This window comes from Protopterus annectens, chromosome 2.part2, assembly GCF_019279795.1.
Source record: "Protopterus annectens isolate FY-2018-M chromosome 2.part2, PAN1.0, whole genome shotgun sequence".
Taxonomy (NCBI): domain Eukaryota; kingdom Metazoa; phylum Chordata; order Ceratodontiformes; family Protopteridae; genus Protopterus; species Protopterus annectens.
In genome coordinates, this window is record NC_056730.1 from 926,717,704 (window position 1) to 926,733,132 (window position 15,429).

A 15,429-nucleotide genomic window follows, 5' to 3' on the forward strand; every position below is an offset into this window, starting at 1 on the left:
CATTGAATGATCACTGCACACAGTTTTTATCATATTGATTTTTATCTCTCTGCTGTCTGCTAACCATCAGCCAAGTTGTTTCCTGCCTAGTAAGAACCAGTAATGGATTCCATCATTCTGGGAGACATCAGAGGTTTTCCTTGACTATGTCCCTAATCCCATGTCTGGGAGGTCGATGATGGCTGCATGATTGCAAAGGTTTCCTACGCCCCCCCCCCCACACATGCTAATAATGATGGCCGCCATCAGTTTGGAAGGGCAAACTCACATGTCTGGTTATGTCTGCAGGCACATAGTGAAACAACCCCAAGATCAACAGTCCATCCCCCAGGTCTAATGCATGAGCAGCCAAACAAACCCATATCATCTGGGTCATATGACTTTATCCCACTGTACCACACAGGCACATTACACACAAAGTTAGTAATTCAGACAATGTAAACAAGAAATCAGAGCTGTTTTATTAACACAATTTCATTATCTTATAAAATGTGTGTAAAGTGTGTTAAAGTGTCAATGTGTAGGACCATGAACGTAGTCTAATGCATGCCATATCATAAAAAGTGGCCTTCTAATTTCAAGGGGGAGAGAGTTAAAGGAATCAAGTAAAGACTTAAAAATGTGATACTGAGTGGTGATATGCTCAGCTAGGAATCAATAATTATGATTAAAAAGTTAGGACTGAAAGACAGGTTAGTGTGTGTGCTGCAGAATTGTATATCCTACTTCTGTCAGTAGCAATGCTGCTTATAATGCATCTAGCAGTAAATCAGATTCTGACAGTCTGCCAAGCAACCTGATACTATAATTTGTCAGTGGCAATAATGTGCAAATCAGTTAAGTCATCTAGTCTGACATTTCGGCAAGGAAACTGTGTTGTGGGGAGGCGAGGTGAGGAAATTTATAGGGTTACAGCTGTGAAGTACAACAAACAAGCTAAATTAGCCCCTCTTTCAAAAGCAACAGAAAAGTAATGTGAAAATCTTTTTTGTTGGGAAATGGACTTGAAGGCAACATTTAACACTCACTGAAACACAAGAAATGACACTTTTAGGTTCATAGGTTAGTAGTAGGCTAACTGCCCTTGTGGGCCATTTTAAGCCTTGCACATTGTGTCTGTAAGGGGAATACCTTAACCATTATGCCAACCTCTCACCTCATAATAAAGTCTGCAAATTGTACATCAGATACCCCCCCCCAAACCACCCAATATGCCATGACTTTTTATTCCAATAAGTAGGTTCATAGGTTCATACTTGGCTTACTTCCCTTGTGGGCCATTTTAAGTGTAGTAAATTACTCTCTGTGAGAATCAAACCCTGCACCTTGTGTTTGTAAAGTAAACACTTTAACCATTATGCCAACCTTCCACAAAGATTAGCAAGCCATTCCATTGGAGAAGTTACTGTAGGATAGCATATCTATCTACTCTGCTGAGTAGAGGTACCCATACACCCAAGTTGACTGCAGTGAGAACAGAACCCCTATCTAAGAGCACAGAATATAGAACACAGTACTTTACGCAAGCACCATGGCACAAGTCTTTTATCCAAGTCAAAGAAAGCATGAAGTCTCTGCACTCCTACATTAACTGTATGGAGGTAAAAAAGCAAGAAAAAATTGCAACTAGCTAATTCCATCCTCAGGGGATATGCAATCAGTTGTGGGATTTTAAAAGGTTAACTACAAAACGAAAATCACATCATCACAGAGGACAGAATGTGGCTATTTCTGGCTATAACTCACACACACACACACACACACACACACACACACACACGTGTGTGTGTGTGTGTGTGTGTATATATATATATATATATATATATATATATATATATATATATATAATGCATTAGCATCAGAACTTCAGAAAAATATTAAGAAATGTGTTTTTTTCAGGTTTTTGATATGGTTGCCCTTAAGTGTCATCATTTTAGTATTTTTGTTAAACCATGCACAATGTTCACAATTACTTGTGGCATGGAAAGCACCAAAATGAAACGCAAAATTTGAAAGGGAGCAATTTGCTTCCCACAGACACACTTATTTAGTTATGTAACTGTGAAAGACAGTGTCTTCCATTAGTTTTGAATACATATGAATACATTTTTTTTTACTGAAACTATTCTGAAAGCAAGCAAAGAACAGCAAGAGATTTATATACATAAAAAGTAGTGATCTCCCAGATCATGCATGTATGTTTCCAAAGAATGGTGGAGAAAGACTAATGTGACAATTCTGAAGGTTAGCATTACGGATAATGCCTAATCCCAATACCCAAAGACACTTTTACAGTCATGTACAACACATGGACTCTAAATTCTTTTCATATAACTATTTAAGTCATGCTATATCACAATGTAAAAATCCATAGAACATTATGCACAGACAGTGATAAAAACAAGTTTATTAATGGATAGCAACACTGCACTACAACCACAAGCAAAATGTATTTAATACAAATGTATGATTTTTTTTTTGCCAAAATATTTTTCTTAAGCAACCCCCAAATGAATTCCATTCACCTAAATATCCCTGGTCATTCCTGCAATGGAAAATGCAAACTCAAACAGCCCACTAGAAAATAGACATCAGGATTAACATGGCAAAAATAAGAAAAAAATTGTTGTGATGGGCATGAAAACAGTTAATGAAGTATACAACTGATTTGTTTTACAATAGTACTTTCTAGTATCAGCCAATACTGAACACATTTCTTAAACAAAAAAGTATAATTTATACAGCATTATTATTCCCAGAACAGCAACTTACTGAAATTAGACAGCCATCTATAAAATTACCATTAAAAATCATTGCATTAGCTTGTGCAAATTAAAAGGACCCAGACTTGCAACATGGGTTATTGTTGTATAATGTCATCAATGAACATAGCTATATAATCCCAGATCCTATGTTAACAGTCCATGCAACATAAACAAAAATCTAATTAAAGTTTATGCATACAAGATGCCCAAAGTAAAATAACACAAGCCACTGCAACCTTTATAAAAACTGTCTGTCAATTATTCCTGGAAGAAGCTAACAAAACGCAGCTAAATTTACAACAATCTCTCAAATGAAAAAAAAATGACATTACTCTACAACTATCTAAAATTAAAATGCCTATTTTCTGTCATTAGAAGAGATGCCAAATTGAATCACATAGGACTATAACCACTTTGATTATTGCCTTTAGAACAGCAGGTTATTTAAAAACAATGAAAAAAAAAACTGTTAGCATTGTCCTGATCATAGGAATGTTATAGTGCATTCAGCAAACAGCAATGGCTTTCTAGTGCATTTTACAAGTATTAAATATTATCTTCAGATTAGTATTATTCAGTGGTACAATAAACTGAGATCTACTAGACAATATCCATTTCTAATAGAGTGCATTAATTTCAAATGCACTTTTGATTTGCTGTGTTATTTTTATTTTCAAGTACAGTAACTATAGCTTGTATCCAGTTTCAGAAGGCTATTAAATTAGAATTGGATTTTCTGCTTGAAAGGGTACTACATAAAGCAAGATAATATATATCAGATGGTACAAAAAGCAAGTATCTTTAAGAAAATGATTGTATTTGAGAGTAAAGTATAGATTTTAAAACATGAGTCTACTGTAGCGCCTGTGTTATAGAAATAAAAACAAATGTCAAGAGCTTAGTAGTAGTCACTTTAAACAATCTTATTGATACATTTATAAACAGAGACATGTATATTAGTAAAATACATTTTCAGTCTGACAGTGATAACAAACTCGCTTAAAATAACTCAAAGCACATTTTAAAGCACACTCATCATCTGACAGATTTGTAATAAATCATTAAATAAAGGCAAGTGGAGTATTTAGTAGAAGCATGGTGCTTTTATACTTACACAAGCTGACAAATTGGACAGTACATACAATATATTCTATGTACAAAGCAATATTTCAAAAACTTTACAACAAGTTTATCACAAAAATGCTTCTTACCATACTTAAAAGTCTTTTATACTACATATGTTGATGATGTTTTATTTTAGATCACCAGGAAACAACATACATAAAAATTGCTATTGCAAAAAATGCAAAGCAGATCTGACTATGTAGTAATGTGGATAATAAATGAAAAACAGAACAAAGACATCTGAGATGCCCCCCCTGCAATCTTTCAGCAGTATGACTACTAGATGTCTACATTATCATTTAGAATTGCTACAAGGAACATCCAGAATGGCTTGTATAGCAAAAATGCTTTAGAGTCACAACCTTTTACATTTCAAACAAAACAGCCTCTTAGCAACCATAACTCAGGAAAATAAAACACACTTTAGAGAATTCAAAATTTGCAACACTGCTGGTCTGTGCTGCAAATGGTTTAAAATATATTCATTTTTGTAGTACGTAAACTGTCAAGGATGTTCAATAAATTACTTTCTCATACCTAATACAGGATATTATACCACAACAATCGAAATGGCAAGTCATTGTACTTCTACTAACTGAGATAAAGTTCTACTAGAGTTATTTATACAAGTGAGCTAAATTCTTACATATGAATGATTGGTTGCTTTCAGATTACTTGAAGTACGGCCCAAATGATGGCATTACTCCCTAAGTCAAATAATACATTTCACATTTTTTATTCTACTTATTAATATTAAGGTTAGTTTAATTTATACATAATAAATAGCATTAGCAGATCCCAGTAATTTTTTTGTACTTACTTCAAGCAGCAGTTCTCAAACTACGTAAAGTAAAAAATCATAGTGTACAAGTCATTTAAAGAAATGTGCAATTACCAAAATGGAACTGTAAAAAACAAATCTATAAATGAATGAGTCACAACAATAATGAAAGTTTTTGACCCGAAAGCAAAGCTCACTATAACATTACAGTGTATGTGTATAATTAAAGACAAACAAGAGCTTCTCCACAGTAAACATGCCAAATGCAATCTCTTAAAAAGGCAGCAATCAACAATACTCCACTTACTCACAAATTAACTTGTGAGAGTAATAAAATAAACAAAAGGTGCACAAATTTGGCAAACTGATGTGTGACAAGTATTGTGATTTGCAATAGCTGCTTTAAAATATGTAGGTTAACACATTAAGTCAAGGAGTTTGGCATTTTAATTTGGGTAACGAGAGGAATTTGATCGCTCGGTATTAAATAAAAGCTGAAAATGTTTTGTACTACTGAAGGCACAAAAAAAGAACAAGAAAAGCTGTTAAGAAAATAAGTCTTGCATTTCTTCTGTTTCTATGGATTTTCTTCCATTTCTTGTAGTTCTTGACATAGGAGAAAATATGAAATATTTGGTATATGACCCCTCAAGAGTTTCATTTCATCCACAACTGTACAATTTTACAACAAATTAAACTTTGTTATGAAACTGGCTTGAACAGATAAATTAGTAAGTGTTGACATATATGTATACCGCAGACACTTTTATTTTAGGAAAACAAAGTATAATCACATTCATTAAAATGTAAATGCAAAAAAAAGCAATAAAAACTTTCTACATTTTCTGATTGGAATTTATTTCTCACAGTGCCCTATGAAGATATGTACAAACACAACTGACTGCAATTCAGTTCAGGGCAATTTCTGAATTCAGTTCCATTTTTACAGCTATATTAATCAATAAAATAAGGGACATCTTTTCCCAGAAAAAGGGAAAGTAGATTTGGTTTTTCATCCTGTCTTTTGTTTACTCTGCACTGTAATAATATTCCATTCCAGAGGTGGCTCTTTGAAGAGGTCTGTCTGAAAGTTTGATGAAAACAGCAAATGATCACACACTCATTGTCATGCTTGGAGAGTACTGCAAAAAAAAAAAAATATATATATATACATATTTTATATAAGCAGCAATTGTGTTATATCAACAGCTAGTGAAAAATTAAAGTGAATTAAGAACATCAGGTTATATCTGGTTAAGACAACCCCAAAGAAGTTCCTTTATGAAACATTGTCAATTTTACATTATTCTTACCATGCTCATAATGCATTTTTTATGGAAAAAATGTAATTGAATATATGCAAAGTATGCTATTGAATACTGCAATGTCATTCCACCAGACTTGTATTTAACACTGATCTTCCTATGTAGCATGACCAGTGATGATTTTTGTGATTATAGAGACCTCCACAAGCCAAAATGGGGTAGAAATAAAGGCCAATATACCATTTGACTTGTGCACTGTTTTCTTATATTCAGAAACATTAAAATTGAATCCTAAACAATATGTAGATCTATACCACAGTCTCCAAATACTAATATAGTATTATCTGGTACACTGACCGTCAAACAGAAGGTTTTGGCAAAGATTACATTAAGCAATTAAATAAAAGTGATTGAATGATTTTCAGTGATGCTCCTAGCCTGAGAATTCAAGTACTACATATACTACAGTCCCTAGCCTACCACTATGTATGCTATTAAACATCTGAGATGAAACTGGGTCTTTACTGAACTGTGGATAGGTTGTTTGAGGTATTTTACTCATGCCACTAATATATATCTGCATGTGTGTGTGTGTTTCTGTATATATGGATACACACACACACATTCAATACTATAAACAAACTGCCAAACTAAAACACCATGAAAATCTAGAACACCTTTCAGATGAAAGTCAAGAAAGCCATAGCTCATATCTCCCTTGCTTATCTTAGACTGGCACCCACATATACTTACTTACTTATTTTACTGGCTGCTGTCCAACTTCAGAGTTTACCATTGTACTATGCAGCTTCCTTGTACTGAAGACATGTGTAGGGTGCAAGGGTGTTTCTTCAACAGCTTATACAACACAAAGGCACCTTTTCTTGATGTCTCCAAGACACTGATAAGCGTATTTAAAATATGGAGTATTTTAAAACCTGTTTATGTTCAGTTAACCATTTGTGTATTTCTGTGCTGAAGAAAAACCTGCCTGCAAAACATTATTAACCACTGGCTAACAACACCATATCAGCAAGAAATGTAATCATTAGCTTAGATTGGCAAACCAGAGATGCTGAGTTTGGCAGATTCAAAAATAGAAAGCAGTTAAGCAGAAGACCATGACAAGCCCTGCAAACTAAGTCAAGTTTCTAAGACTTCATTATCAGCTACTTTGGTTAACACAAATCCTTCAAAATAAGCAGTATTCACACCTCACAGGCACTGAGAATACACTTCCTTCTTTACATACACCAAGGATTTTATTATAACCAACAGATCATACTCTCTTCTGATCACAGCCTTTTGGTATACACTTACTGGATAACATCATTGTTTCAGTTTTAGTTGCATGACCATCATAAAACTCATACTGCTTATGTGAGATTTACCCCTTCGCTACACAGTAACAGCTCTGCTGATGAAAGACCAATTTTTCAAATTCAAATATTTCACATTATGGAAAGCACAAAGCAAAGGGACTGTAATTCGGAATGCCATCTATGACCGTTTTTTCATAAACGGTTATAAATGTGGCACAATTTCAACCTAAAAAGAAGATACAGCTCAAGGAAAAAAAATATACAAACGGGTTAGAAAGTCAAAATAAAAATTTACTGCTGTGTTTAGTGAATCACATACCTCACTCACCCAGCTCTTTAAAAACTCTCTGCTAGGGATCACAAATCATATATGTCATTCATCTAGCTCATTTACAAGGGGGAGGGTGCTACTTTTAATGCTCTCACAGATATGTATTAGTAGTAACTTAATTTAAGCTAGAATTCATGTCAAAAGTACAACTGGTTATAGCAGAAGAATTCTTTAAACAATGCAACATCTGGTGTGGTATTCATTCCCTTGTAACTGTATGTAATGCCATCATTATATATTGCCCATTCCCCAAAAAACAAAAAAAAAAAAAAAAAAAAAACTTTATTTTTAGTCATTCATTAATTTTCTGATACTAGCTTTATGCTACTGATATATGCAGGGGGGTAGCAGCCTTTACCAGCAGCCAAGCATTGTATATTATATATATATATATATATATATATATATATATATATATATATATATACACACACACATACACACACACACACACACACACACACACACACACACACACACACACACACACACAATTAAAAATTTTGCCCAGTTAAACTTTGCAACACTTCCCAATCAGTATCGTACACTGACTGCAACATTCTATGTATTGCAACCCGGAATGAGGTAATCTGGATTTTGTATATCCTGTATCTTTTTGTTACTTAATTGTTTTAATTCTTAGAAGTAAAAAAAAAAAAATGTAATTACTTTAATGTTGGGCATAACATAACATGAAATGTCTGATGATGAATATACCAAAACATTAACAATCAGAAGCTTCAAATTAGCATTTTGGTTTTGAACAAATAACTCTCCACCAGTGTCTATGAAGTATCAAATACCGATACTTACATATTATCGCAACCAGGTTACAAACCAATAATACGCAAGTACCACTATTATTCCTTTACAGCGTTGTGCTAAAACATTAACGAGTTAAACATTTTGCATCCTAACCTGTGCAGTACCGAGACATTCAAGCAATAATGTATCATCCACAATTAATCTCTTATAGTGTAAACAGTGTGATTAAGATAAGGCAAAACATCTTGCCATTTTGCGGTTGCTGAGACAGTAAAAAAGGTCAGTGCATCCATTATCTAATGTATATTGTACTTGTGAAAATAACAGTAGTGTGATTAACTATTCTATATGATCACAAAGTGATGCACTTTTTATTTTCTTCTTCTAAAAAAATTTCCAGACTCTTTTACTGTTTAGATAAGTGAGTGCTCAAAAATGAGCGTAGCTGTGGTCTTTACTTTTAAAGTACGATTCTGGCGTTTTTTTTTTTTTTTTTTTTTAACTCTGTGAAGCAGCCCACAAATACCTGAGAAGGTTTGTTAGAAAAATGAAAGCACTAAAGTGGGTTATTCTGTAGTGTAGTGTCCTACTTCTCTCTCGGGAAAATATACAGTAAAAAAATCCTTGCTTACGTATTATCGAGTGGTTTGGAACCTGGTTGCGATAATACGCAAATACCCAAATACCTTCTCAAGTTTTAGCCCACATGAAATAGCTTGTCAAAGTATTCTTAATTTTTTTTTATAAACAATTTCAATTAAGTCACAACTAAAACAGTAATGTCAGTACACACACTAATACAGAAGGAAACAATCCACGGTAATATTTTTTTCATATAGTAAACATGATTCATTTTTGTTGATCATTCACTCCATTACATAAACTGTTTAACTTCTTCCTTACCTTACACCTTACTACTCCTCTTGAATATTGTTCTGCATGTATTATTCCCACAGATTCCATTTAGTTCTATGTAGTGTGCACTTTCCTTCTTCTAAGGATGCCGCCTTTAGCTCATGTATCTCCTTTACAATATTCACTACTTCATTTACATTTAGTTTAGATTCTGATTTCCATTTTCTATTCACTGCCTTTTTGGCAGCCAATTGCAGTGAACCCAGTAAGGCCTTGTTATACCTAGTTACTTTAGAGCCTACATCCCATCTTAAAATCATAAATATTACTACACTTTTTGGCATAGAAGGATAAAGCTCTATCTAGTGCCCATATGACCCATACATGATTAGCAACTCTGGTAGTAGAAGGACCAGGTACCGAGAGTGGGAATCAGCTGCCTAAGCCAGCCACCCCACCCTGTGGAGAGGGAGGTAGTCTGAACCACTGCAATGTTGACCTCACCAGGAGTGTTGAGGAACTGAAGGCCGCATATGTGCCAATGTGGCTATATCTTGCGCGTAATCCAGGAGGTGAGCATGTGTGGGTAAGAATTCCTGGGACTTCTTACAATAGGAACATTTGTGGAAGTTACAAGCCACAGCAGGGAAAGATTAGGGACTTGAAACACGGGATGAGAACATGGGCTGATTTACTCCCTAATACCTGACTCTTAACTTCTGCAGGAATGAACGGGTTCAAACTCTGAACACAGAATGAATGAGCCATATGCCACTAGTCAGGGACACTTAGTGGCCCTCACCACTAGAGGAGGAATGGATTGGCTGAGTGCAGGAAGGTGCCTTGTGGTGGTCATATGTTTGTGGGTGGGGGGGGGCATAACAATTATGTGTCTTCAGTAAAATTAGCAAATAGGGCGGCCGCGGTGGTGCAGCAGTTAGCACTGCCGCCTCACAGCAAGAGGTTCTCCGGTTCGATCCTTGGCTGGGGTACTGTCTGTGCAGAGTCTGCATGTCCTCCCTGTGGTCGCGTGGGTTTCCTCTGGGTGTTCTGGTTTTCTCCCACATCCCAAAGACGTGCTGTAGCTGGACTGGACACTCTAAATTGGTCCTAGGTGTGAGTGCGTGCGTGTTTGTGCCTTGTGTGGAAGGTTGGGCGCCAGGCTGGCAACTCGACACTGTAAAAACTCCACTGCCAATCATGAGCGGACAGGTGATCTGCTGTGGCAACCCCTAACCGGGAAAAAGCCAGAAGAAGAAGTAAAATTATCAAATAAAGACTTAAAGTGTCAGGGAAATACAGAAAACTGGAAAGCTACACTACACAATCATAACTCAAGATTGCAAACGTTTGTTACTTCATTAGGCCATCACCCTGTAGAACTATACTCCTGTTAACAAAGGAAACCTCAGATTAAAAAAAGAATCCTTAGCGGTCTCCTATAGTTCCACACTACACTCTTCAAAGGTCTCTTCTTTCATACCATTTACACTGAGGAAACAATCATTAAAAGAGGGATGGACCTTTCTCTCCTCAATTCACTCATGTAAAAAAGAACAAGGGCCAAAAGGGGTAAAGTAAAGACCCCCTCTGGCTCAGAAAACAACAAACAGCTCAAAATGACAACTACCTCTTTTTAAAGGGGGGGGGTTAAATGAATATCTCTCAAAGGGCTGAAGTAATTGAACTGGTAGTGTAACATTCCTTTCTTCTGCAGCAATCTTCTTTCAACAGGGCATTCATCCAACAGTATAAACCTTCAACATCCAACCTTTACTACTAACATAGCAAAAATAAATAAAGACTCAAAGCAACCTCAAGGTTTTACTGCTCAATGCTAGAAGCAACAAGAAACTCCACATCTTACAAGCTCTACTCACTCTGACGAATGTAGACATCTGTGCTGTTACTGAAACTTAGTTTAAAGCCACAGAAGTACTCCTGTAGTGAAAGGCTACAGTGCCTTCCACACATTTAGATCAGCAGGACAGACATTGATTAAGATTGGAGGTGACTCAATCTACTTTAGTAAAAATACATCTCCAGGTTGGTTAAACAGGATGATACTCTAGAGTTCATCTATGTCCAAGTCTCCATAGACAAGGTTAATTTCTATTTCCTGGCCACCTACAGGTCACCCTCTATGACCAACAAAGACTACAACTCTTGGAGGCACTCATCAAGCAACCAAATATGCTATTCATGGGAGACTTCACCCCTCAACAGACTGGGAAACATACACTGCCTCTAACTAACAGGCACAATGTTTCCTGAACTTTACCGGCACAAACACCTTGGACCAGATTGATCTTCTGGTTGGAATGTGCACTATCATATTGGCCCTAGTACTCACCAACATGGAAGGGTGTTACACACAACACCCACCCCCTCCCCCATGTCACATCTTCATTGGTGAGGCCGTACCACAACATTGCCTTCCTCAAAATAAAAATCAACTCTGAAAACTTAAATAAATCCAAAACAGTTAGGAACTATTCAAAAGCAAACTATATCCTATTAAGCGACAGTTTATCAAAATTAAAGGCTCTCCAAAACTTGAGAATACAGCTACCTATGCAGAAGTATTTACAGAAATCTTCTGCAAATATGTAAATGGCTGTACTGAGACTGCTGCACCTACCAGAATTAAGCCCAGCTCTACCATCAAAAACAATGGCCACTGGCAGAATCCTTACCTTAACAGGATAAATAGCAAAAGAAAAAAGTCATGTCAAAAATCAGAAAGAGCAACTCTGAGAGAGAAAAGAGCTCTCTGATTCAACTAAACAAGAAACTAAGAGGTATAATAAGGTCCAACAAGTCAAGTACGAGGTCAGGATAGCCTCCCAGGCTACGGACAATCACAAGCACTTCTTCAGCTATGTCAGAAACTTTAAAGGCAGCACTCAGCAGTGTGCAGAACTGGTGTAAATGGCCCAACCTCCACTGACCAGGGTGACACAGCAAATCTACTGGCTGATAAAATTAGCTCTAATTTCACCCCCCCCACTCTCTCCTGTGAAATCCCTTCTAGTATAGCCCTTAACTATTAAGAGGGATCAGGTCCTGGTGGTGCTCAATAAGGCCAAAAACACTGCTTCAATGAGCCCAGACAGTATTCCCTGGCTGCTTCTAAAACATGACCAAGCAGGACCACTTGAAGCACTCAACTACAGCCTCAAAACAGTTTACCTGCCAGGTGAATGGAGGGCCACAACGGTCATCCCTCTTCATAAGGGTGGACATTCAACCTACAGAGGAAACTACAGATTTAATTGTGGTTTATACATGTCTTTAAGATCAGTTTACATTAATTAATGTGTTTTAAACAAGGTTACTTAAGGAGAGGATTAGGTGTCTTGTGATATGTTCTGATGAAGTCTTATTTTTGAAAGACGAAAGCACTCAGAAATTAAAATTTTCTTGAAGTCTCTATGAAATCTTTGCAGTTTATTAGTATTTTATTTATTTTTGCTGGTACTAATTCACATTTGTGGTATTACTTGGTTTGATCAGTCTGAAAAATGTAATATGCAAAACCACTGAAAGAATTATCATGGACATGATCAAGGACATTGGGAATGTACAGAAAGTGGGCCCATCCCAGTCGGGCTTTGCTAAAGCCTACTCAACCTGCTAGACTTCTTTTAAAGGGTCACCAAGGCTATGGATGAGGAGAAAATAGTGCACACTGCCTACCTTGATCTTGCTAAAGAGTTTGATACAATACCCCACTCTGGTATTATTGGCAAACTCTCAGAACTAAGCATAAATCCCTACATAACTCAATGAATTGCCAGCTGGCTCACAGACAGGACCCAAGAAGTCAGGATCAGTGAGACCACCTCCACTAGAAGACTGATCACAAGCTGAGTAGCCCAGGGCTCTGTGTTGGGCCTGCTTCTGTTTGGCATCTACTTCTCAGTCTTTGAGGCTAACATCAACGGCCTCTGGCTCACCAAGTTTGCAGATGACTGTAAAGTGGGAGCTATTACAGATTTCCCTCACAGCACCAACATCCTACAAGAGAGTCCAACACAAACAAATGACTGGTGCCAAAGCCAATGATTAAAACTCAATGTGAAGAAATGCATTACAGCGCCCTTTGGGAAATTGGCCACCCAAGCTAATTACTTTGTTGATAAAACACCACTAAGAGTTGACCAGACAGTTAGGTATCTGGGAACATATGTAGACAATAATCTGGCCTTGACCAACATGTAACCACAACAGTAAGAAAATCAATCTGTCACCCTACTCATAAGCAAGGGTATGGGATCTAGGTTCAAGGAAGTTATAGTACCACTCTACACAGCCTTTATCAGCTCCATCATTGATTTCAATGCCCCTCCCCCCTCTACTATGTACCTAACCAGGCACTTGCAACAGTTGGAATAACCTGAAAGTTTCCTCACTAGGAGAATCTATGGTATGAATACTCTGCCCTACACAGATCGCCTTAAAGCCCTATCTCTGTACTTAGTCTCCTACAGGTTACTGAGAGGTGATCAATGCGTAGCATATAAGGCACCCTCAGATGCAGTTCTGATGGATTTCTTGCACATGTGCAAATCAAACAGCGCCAGAAACACTAGATCCAAGGGCCTGAACTTTCCTTGAGACATAAGTGGAACATGCTGGAGAGATTGGTATGATCCTCAAATAATCCCCATGCTATGGAATATGGTCCCAATCTACATGAAGCAGACTTCATCCCTAACCATATTAAACAAGAAAACCTTGAACAGTGGATGACAAATTGCAAATTCACCTCTGGTCTGGGTAATGTGTCCCTGAAGGACAGAGGTTGGCAGCAAGTAAATTAATCGCCAACAAATATACCCTCCTCCCCAGCATAACATAACCCTTAGCTACATCTTTACTAACATACTCCACCATACAGGTGTCCAAGGAACTTCGGGACAAAACTGGGTTAGGTTGCATGGCTAGGCTTCTAAAGACCATAGTGGTCATAAGCCTAGTATAAACCTATGAACCAATCTATAGGTAACAGAAGGAGATGTGACTCCTAATATAAGAAAAAAAGTCAAACAGCTTAACTTCCAAATCCCACCCTATTAATGGACTGTGTCTCCAGACTGTATAGGAGTTGTCCAAGTGGAAAGCAGCACAGACATCAGGGAAAGAAGAACCTTTGAATTAAGCCCAAATTGTTCCTGGTAGGGATTTACCTGCTATGGTTTTCAGTCACATGTAACTAACACTTGCCGACAGTCATTTAATTAGGTATCACATTCCTGACTGCTGGCAGGATGGACAGCAACTGCCAAGTTCTGAGTGTAAAAAGAAAAAATATATATATGAAAGTCTTTTCAGAAAAAAAACATGGCTTTTTGCATTTCTTATTAATCGGAAGTCATTTTTCTCATATTTAATGTGCTTAATCGTGGCAATGAATGCCACAAATTCAACAGCATGATTAAGTTGCAGCTGAACAAACATACACATTTCAAGTACTGTCAGACTGAATGGGACAATGTAGCTCAAATAATTAGTGCTGCAGGCATTATTAAAAAAAAACCTTGCTATTAATGCCATTGGCATTAATGAGTTAACTGAATAAAACTGCAAAAGCAACAGCAAGACAAGATGCTGCAGTCCCTTGCCACTCCTGGGGTGCCAAAGAGATCTTGCAAGCCAGACCCCCAATGGCATAGCTTTCTTTCTCTATCAGGTAGGAAAGGACAGTCTGGCCACCACAAAGGAAACTGATCAATGGCTATGCATAAATCTTATCTGAGTACCCAAAGCAAATGTTAACTGAATCCATAAAAGGGTTGAGAAAATGGCTGACATCTCATCAATAACTATACTACAATCACATATCTTTCACAAAACGTACAAAAATATTTCAGAAAATATATGGTAAACAACTGCTTTCTAAAATATGTTAAGGAATTATTAATTAATTAACTGACTTAATTAAGATTTATTGAGCTGACCTACAAGACACCAGTTTAAAATGTAGCCCAGGTATACAACTCAAAAGTATACAACCATCACAACAGTCTCTATATAAAAGAGCAGAGAGACAAGTGTGTAAATAAGCAACACTGTACCCAACTATATACATATATACATACACATATATATATATATATATATATATATATATATACATATATATCTATAATTATATATATGTATATACACACGTGTTTGTGTGTGTATGTATAGATACAGATATAGAGCAATACAG

At 36.6% G+C, this 15,429-nt stretch overlaps 1 protein-coding gene across 3 annotated transcripts in view; it reads right to left on the reverse strand.

Annotated features, from left to right (window-relative positions):
* Positions 1 to 2,387: 2,387 nt before the first annotated feature.
* The window catches only part of SSBP2 (single stranded DNA binding protein 2), a 1,934,337-nt gene continuing 1,921,295 nt past the window's right edge, over positions 2,388 to 15,429 (reverse strand). For all 3 annotated transcript variants that reach the window (XM_044064241.1, XM_044064242.1, XM_044064244.1), the window contains exon 17: positions 2,388 to 5,813. In XM_044064241.1, the coding sequence (XP_043920176.1) occupies positions 5,784 to 5,813 (30 nt within the window). In that variant the 3' untranslated portion in view covers positions 2,388 to 5,783. The remainder of the gene's footprint in view (positions 5,814 to 15,429) is intronic.